This window comes from Vanellus vanellus, assembly GCF_965231255.1.
Source record: "Vanellus vanellus genome assembly, chromosome: 16".
NCBI lineage: Eukaryota > Metazoa > Chordata > Aves > Charadriiformes > Charadriidae > Vanellus > Vanellus vanellus.
Genome location: NC_138921.1, coordinates 4,759,231 through 4,767,163, shown reverse-complemented (window position 1 = coordinate 4,767,163; position 7,933 = coordinate 4,759,231). Strand labels below are relative to the sequence as shown.

General features: G+C 48.8%; 1 protein-coding gene across 1 annotated transcript in view; it reads left to right on the top strand.

Moving 5' to 3' along the window:
- The first annotated feature begins 2,983 nt into the window (after positions 1-2,983).
- PXN (paxillin) overlaps positions 2,984-7,933 on the top strand; it is a 44,374-nt gene continuing 39,424 nt past the window's right edge. Inside the window, exon 1 of the mRNA XM_082491565.1 lies at positions 2,984-3,039. Within this exon, the coding sequence (XP_082347691.1) occupies positions 3,027-3,039 (13 nt within the window). The 5' untranslated portion in view covers positions 2,984-3,026. The remainder of the gene's footprint in view (positions 3,040-7,933) is intronic.

The window sequence follows — 7,933 nt, the reverse complement described above, 5'->3', positions numbered from 1 at the left end:
CATTAGTGTAGCTTTTATCTGTTCTTCTCTGACACAGATTTTGTCTGCTGTAAATAACGGTGCTTTTCGTAGGAGGTATTATGAAATTATCTTGGATAGCGCCTCCGTTTGGCAGCCCGTCTGAGATTACAGCCCTGAAGGGGACAGGTGGACAGTTAATCCATCCAGTCTGAGTGTCGACTGTGTGGAGGTCAGTGGGTTAAGCAACTCTTCTATGGAGCTGGTCTATAACTGGTAAATGATGCTTTGATGACAGGGAAAGATGCCTTGAGCAAGCAGTCAGAACTCCCAGGTTGTATGGAGCCAGGAAGTCCTGTAGTCCAACATTAGGTTGATATTGACTCATTGTCTGACTTTATTTCCAGTTCTCAGCCCCATTTCCCATCTGTAAAAGGGCACAATAACTTCTTGTCACACCTTCTGTGAAAGATAAGTCGAGTCATAATGTCTCTTAGTCACAGGGCACAACGTGAGAGGAAGCCCCGTGTATTTCTCTGATGCATTACCTTCATTTCCTAGCGCTTCCCATCCGGCACCAGTTAGGAGGGATGTAGCTGCTCTCAGTGTCACTTCCCCCTCAGCCCTGCCGGCAGCCTCTGGGTACACCTTGGGTACACTGCTCTGGTGGGAAGGAGTTTGCTGGAGGTGGTCATCACTGGGGAACTGCAGCTGCATCTGTCGGCAGCTGCGTAAGAATGGCGCTTGAGCAGCAAGCAGGTGTTGGTGAGCCAGTGAGAGTCTGAGGCAGAGAGCAGGTAGATGATGAGAGAACAGGAGTTCCAGGGTATTAGGAAGGACGGAAGAGGGTGAACATTGTTTGGGTGGGTTTAGCTCGAGCCTACACCACTGAGCAGTTGTCTTAGCAACCTGAGTTTTAACCTGCCCCTACTCCTTAGTCTATCGTGGGTGGGTTAAAACCAGACAATTTTAAGTAAGAAATGTTAACGTTTGAAGAATTCGGTTATGAACAGCACCTGGCTATGAGGAGTGGAATGAGAATAAGGTTGGTTTTAAAAGCTGTATTATTAGAGGGTAGTATCACTCACATGAGACTGCCTTTCCACTTCACTGACCCTTTCATAGCAGCGCTGAAGCCATAAACAAAGCAGCAAAGCTTTAGGGGCAATAACTTTTTTTTTTTTTCCACTGAGCAGCTTGGACACAACCTATTTCTTGTGGGCGCAACCCTAATTGGTGCGCTGACATGTTCATTTCAGCCCTGAGACAAACTGCCTTCTTGATTTGCGCTCACTTCCAGGCTCCTAAAGGCCACTGTAGGAAGCTGAAGATAAAATTTGCCTAGCAGGCTACAACATGAACAGAGCACAGTGGGCACTTCATTTATGCAGAGGTAAAAATACAACGCAAGTCAAGACAGATGCCTGTCACTTGTTGTTAGAAGAAGCATACAGATCCCAGGAAAGGACGTGTTTCTGATGACCTTAGGTCCACTATACTACCCACAAATGCTAGTGTTTTATGGTGCTCCACCTGAGGGGACACATCCTGAAGTCGTCATTGTACAGCCAGTTTTGAGAAAACACAACAGTCCCTTCAAATAATGTTTTAAATTTTGTTCGGGGACCAGCAAGGGGGGTGTCAGGTGAAATCCTTGGCACTGATGGTGAAGCACACGGTGAAAATGTTTGCTTGTATTGGTATTGTACTGAGATCTAGGATGTCATTTTCTGAGAAGTCCTGGATTTAGAGTGAAACCTGGAATGAATTTCCTAGAGACTGTTGATTATCTGCAAGCGTTGGCTGGGACTAGGGAGGGGATATTTCCATGCCCCCCTAGTGATAGTTCTCATTATAGCATGTCTTAACACAGGAAATAATGATGTCTGTTGAATTGTGTTAGCTGGGGAAACTGGGTGTGTTTGTGCCTAGAGAGTGAAAAATAAAGCATCGGAGATTGCTAACAGCTGACCTCATGGTCGCTGTTTTCATGAAAATGCAATCCTGTAATCTCGGTTTGACAACAGGACATATGCTGTTCAGCTCTGAGAACATTCTCTGACTCTGTAGTAATTTTGTAAGGAAAAGTGCTATGAGAGTCATGTTTCCTGGATCCTTAGCTGTTCCCACACTGATAGTTTTCGGGGTATCTCTCATCAGATTGGGAGCTGTGCACTTGGGCTGAGCAACTGTTTTTACTGCCATGTCAACTTGGCCAGAGCGCGATGGTAGAGTAAACACTAGCTCTGATGAGGGTGGAGCTGCTCTGCGGTTCGGGCAGGGCTGAGGACTTTGCTGCATTGGAGCGTGGTTTGGTAGTGGTTTGAAAGGAAAAGCATAGGGGGGAAATGGTGGTTTAAGACGCGCTATCACATGGTAAATCCAAGAGGGCTGTTACGGTTTTTAAACAGAGTAAAGGAGAAGTGGTTGGTGGCTTTCATTTATGGTGGCAACAGCTTGTGGAAAATTGCTCAGGAAAGGTTTTCACTTGCCCAAGCTTTCCTGTGGATTGGGTACCAATTCAGGTGGGGCTCAGAAACCTGGACTTGTTTGAAGGCTTTTGGGGCACGGAGCGGCGGTGTGCAGGGCCCCTCCCGGGCAGCAGCACCCCAGCCGAGCCCGGCCCGAATGTAGGAGGACCCGGGGAGGGTCCTGCTTCCCGAGCGAAGAGGACAGGCTCTCGGGTCGCCGGGCACCGGCAGCCGGGGAGGTGCGTGGGCTCGCAGCCCGGTGCCGCGGGCGGGACGGCTCCTTTCGCCCCCGGGACGGAGCCTGTCCCGCGGGCGGCAGCTCTGGGCGCCGCTGTCCCCGCCCGGCATTTCCCGGAGCGCTTTCCTCCCCGCTCCCCGCCCTGGGCCTGCGCACCGGGGCCGGGGAACGCGGCCAGCCGAGTCCCCCCGCCTGGGGCCGGCCCGGCGGCTCCCGCTGCCGCCGGTAGGGGGCGGCGCCGGGCGGGCGCGGCGCGGCGGGGGCGCGCGCGGGCGGCGGGCGCGCGCGGGGGCGGGTCGGGAAAGTTGCGAGGCGCTGAGGCGGGCGGCGGCGGCACCGGCACCGGGCACGGCGGCACCATGGACGACTTGGGTGAGTTCCGAGGCCCACCGTCTCCCTGCGGCGGGGGGCGTCGCTCCTCAGCGCCCTTGGCAGCCCCCGCGGCGGCGGCGGCCGCGGCCCGGCCCCGGCCACGCTGCGCCCCTCCGCGCCGGGGGGCTCGGGCCGGGCCTGCCGGCGCCCGGGGACGTGTCGCTCCCTGCGGACCGCGCAGGCCCTCCCGGCTCGGCCCGGTCCGCGCCGCCGCCCACCCCCAGGCCCCTCGGCTGGGGCTGCCCCAGGGCCGCCGCCACCCACCCCCGCCCGTTGTCCGGGCCGCCGGTGTTTGTCTCCGCTCTGTCCCGGACGGGAAGGGCGCCCTTCGGTCCCGTACCCCGGGAGCAGCGTGGAGCGTGGTCGGGTTTCGGCAGGCGCCTCCTCCCCTGCCGCTGCCGCAACCCCTCGAGTCTGTTCTTGGGAGAGATCTGTAACTTTGCATGGGTATAGAGTGATGACTGGGGAGCCCTCGGGGGTGAGCCGAGCACAGCCCCTGCCCAACGGGCCGCCGGGCTCAGAGCTCATCCTTCTCCCTTGGCTTCTCCCAGGTGTGCCGAAGCCTTCCGAAAGCACATAGCGGGGAAATGTCAAGCAACTGGTCTCACTGGAAAGATCTAGAGTTTGAGTTCCTTTGCTACCGAGCCGGAAAGGGGGTGGATCTGCCAAAATCCCTAGTGCTCTGGGAGACATTAGGGTGACTGAGTTCCGCTTGTGAAACCGATTAAATCAGACACGGGGGAGGGCCTGCAATCCACTACTTCTATCCTACCTTTAATAGAAACCAGACGTTAAGATATGCTCCAGGAAAATTGCAGCTTTATTACTAGACCTGGAAGCTCACATTATAATGCTGGTATAAAGCTGGTGGTCACACCTTCAGAAAACAGACTCTGAATTGGGCTAATGATAAAGCTTAACAGGCAAGGAGTCCATCAGCTGCAAGGCTTCCTGGTGAAAGGTACACCACGACAGATTCGTTCTTAGGGAGTGAAACCTCGACCTCTGCCCGGGTGAAGTAGCTGGTGGTGCAAACAGAATGAATTTCTACTTCAACTTCTCCTCACAGTTGTTGTTTCTTTAAGTGGAGACAGTTCTGTTTACTGTTTCTCATATCCCTCAGCCTGGTTATCTCTTGGAGATTTGGTGCTGCTCCTACAGCAAGCTTCTAGTGTGTTCAGGAATGCGTTGCTAGTCAGAACAGGATTCACCCAGTCTGTGTATTGACTTGCTGAGTGGCCCTTCAAGGTGAGCATACAGGTAGCATTGTGTAGGGCCAGTTTAGTGTCTCATAGTGCTCTTTAGCAAACCATGGGAGCTGTACTGTGCCCACTGCAATTGTGTTCTTTGAGCAGCAGTAGTGTGACTTTCCAGTTGTCCGAATAGGCTACTGCAGATTCAACACGTTTTTCCTTTCCTCTGTAGGAGGATTAGAGGTGAACTGCAAAGAAATTCTGAAAAAGATCTGAATTGGCATCTGGTTTGTTCTTCTGAGGTGTTAAGTATATTGGCACAACCAAAATTTAAAAGTTGTGATCTGCTTTTTAAAACAGAACTTTCTGTCTCGGCAACTTGATTTCCTCAATTCTTAATTGCACCATGGCTTTCTCAATTTTTGTGCAGTCTTTCAGACTGGACAAGATCTGATTATCTAACAGTAAGCAACCGAACAAAAAAAGTCTGACCCTTTCTCTCTCTAAGTTTTTCTTTGGTGTGTGAAATTCACTGTGGAAAGTCACACCAGCTATTTTCACTCTGCATGCAAATCATTGTTAGGCCCAAAATCACTCACTTATTTTTCTAAAGCCATTCACCTTGGGATGCATAAATAAGGGAACAATGCTGTGCTGAATCAAGTCTCCTGAAATAAGTCAAACTTTTGAACTGAAGTGAGAGTTGTTTGTTTTTCTTTCCTCATTATCTATGGGTGGATTATCTGAGTTGTGGATTAACTGTGCCATGGATACAGATGTCTGCACTGGCTCTGTCCAGAGTCAAGCTGGTCCGGCAGGACTTGTTGGTTCAGGCACAATGCCATGTGGACATAGCTGTACTGCTTCCAGGGCCAGTTTTTGCCCAAAAGTAGTTTAGCATTGAGCCTGAGCTAATACGCCTTGCAGGTTCAGAGCTGATGTCACGTAAAATCAGTTTAGCTATTTCCACACCATGCTTCTGAATCCATGTGGTGCAGAAATGACTAGTGACTGATGGACCTTGCTGGGCATGAGGGAACACCTCATAGAGCCCATTGGTGCGTCTGTTCTTAACTCCCTGAATTTATCAAAAATCTCCTCCCTCTTCCTGGAGCTGATGGAGTTGATCAGTGTGTACTTGCACACTGTAAAATGGAGGTCCAGAAATACCTGAATTTCATGCGGCTTCAGCTGGAGAAATTATGAAATATCTGTGAGAATGGATTTGTATTGCTTTAGGGATTAATATGGAGTTGAAAAAAACCTCGTTCCTTTTTTTTCCCCTCAGTGCTGAACAAGTGGTGTTACGGTGCACAGCTCATACAGGAAACTGTTGCAGAGTTCTGCAGGCGGAACTCGTGCACCCTATTGATCTGCGGGAGCCTCTGTGGCACAGGACACTCAGTGCTGGGCCCAGGTGTAAACTAGAATAGCACATTGTGGGAAGGGGGAGAGGAGATGGTAAATTTGAGCAGCTGACCAGACTTGTCCAGATTGTCTTCCTCGAATCTCTCTAAGGAAGCGTATTTTGCGGATGTGCTTGGAGTTTGACAGGAAGTTTGCTGAATGAATTTGCCATTCTGCTGTGTTGTAAATTGGCACAGAGAGTAAAGCTTTGTCCCAGAGTGAAAATCCTAACTTGGGGCCATCACCCCTTTCAGGGGATTACCAAAGCGCAGTGTGTTGTTGTTACATGCTGTGCTTCCAGCACACAAGTGACCAACCGCACATATTTGCTTCAGACAATATACTGAATTAGATGTTGAATTATTCTTGGTTCTGCGGTGCTACCTTGTCTAAGTAGTATGTGTAAAAAGATCCATTAGGATCTGCTGGTTGTGGAGGAAGAAACGTAATTTGTGTAGTGTGTCGTGTATTTTATGGTGAAAGGAATAGGAGAGAGGAAACTTTACATTTGCTTTAGTCAGATACTGTTTTATTTTGACTTTGGTTTTTACAGCCTTTTTTGGAAAGGGGTTGTTTGCAAACACTACTGTGAAACTTTTTTTTTTTTTTTTCCAGCTTTGGTAACTCCAAACAGAAATGATGTTGCTTTTAGAAGCTTTCTTTTGATGGCATTGAAATTATCACTTCTCTACTGCTTGTGGTTTTTGTTTTTTTTTAAAGGCTTCAGATTTTTTTAACTGGATCTTGCAATCAAAACCAAAACACCATTCACTAGAGCTTGTAAAAGATGTTTTACAAAGAAGTTATTTCTGTTTAATAAGAACGTATTTATGGCAGTGTTTTGGCTGTGCATGTAAACTAGACTGTAAGCTTCTTATTTTGGGTGTGCTTGCTCACTTCTAGAAGGATTTTTCTTTTACAGAAGGTTTGTCTGGCAACGTGGCTTCAAAATTTTGGGCACAAGGGTGCAGTGGCACAAAAGATTTTACTTTAAAAGTTGTTTCCCTCTGTTTTAGGAACTCTAATCCACCCTCTCTTCAGGGCTTAATCCTCTCAAGATTGACTTTAAAGGGAGCAATCTTGCCATTGATTTTTCATGGGAGCGTGGAGGGAGGTGCATGTGTTTCCATCTGTCATCTCTCCTAACATTTGGAAGATTGCTGTGCTCTGCAGGACTATGCTGTCTGTCCCTCTTTTGAGGGGGATGCTTGCCTGTTTCTGACTCAGTTCCTTCAGTTTGGAAGTCATATGCAGTGCGTTTTGGTCTTATTTGACTGAAAGTTTAGTATGAAATTGCTTATGGTCAGCTACGCCCAGGAAATGGTATTGGGGAGAAAACACTGGTAAAGTAATTTGGTCCCTTGGCTTTCTACTGGCTCAGGTTTCTGAGTCATTCCTGCTGCTGGGCGAGAAGACTGTAAACAGAACTAATACTCTGCACAATGGGGTTCTGACTTGTTTCAGCTTCTTAGCTGTTCTGACCCCTCGTAAAACAGGGACTTCATTGTCCTGAGCAACTCAAACAGGGAGTCCTCTGCCTCGAGCTGTGTGCGATGCAGAGAGGCTTCTTTTCTTGTTGCTCTATTTCCATGGGGAGGCTGGACTCTGTGCTGTCTTTAGCTTCTTTGTCCCTTGCTGGGAGAGGTCAACTTATCCCAAGTGCTCAGCTGCCCTCCTGGTTAAAATTGATCCTCTGACACCATGTCTACCACTAGAGAAAGAAATGGGTAACTTCTCATACGTCGTCTTGTTCTTCCTTTCCCAGGGAATCATGATACCTTAATTTCTTCAGACCCTTTTTTCCTCACCTCTTTCCCCTTGAAGTATATTTATTATATGAAATAAGCTGTGAAACTGCAGAAATGATGGATAAAGTTCTGGTCTGGCAGCAGAACAAGCAATAACAATGCACTTCTGCTTAGATCAGAGTTGCTTTTCTGATCTACTGGTAAGACAGACACATATAAATTCCTTAAGTTAAATCTGTGCAACTAAGCGGGGGGAAGCCTGTCCATGGCCACAAACCAAATCTGTTTGAATCAGTAATGCATTAGTTGGGATATACAGGATCTACTGCAACTTTGGAGAAAGCCAGAACAGATTCTGAATTCAGTTGTGTTGTGCTAGTGGAAAATCAGTGCGAATGAATAGGATCTCTGGTCCCAGTTTCCTGCTCTGTGTCCCAGACTATGCCTCCCTCCCTTTGTGTACTGATCTTCTGTGTCCCTTTTTGTCTGATGCGGAAGCTGTTAATGAAGATGCTCTTCTGCTCCAGCTGCCTGAAATGGAGACAT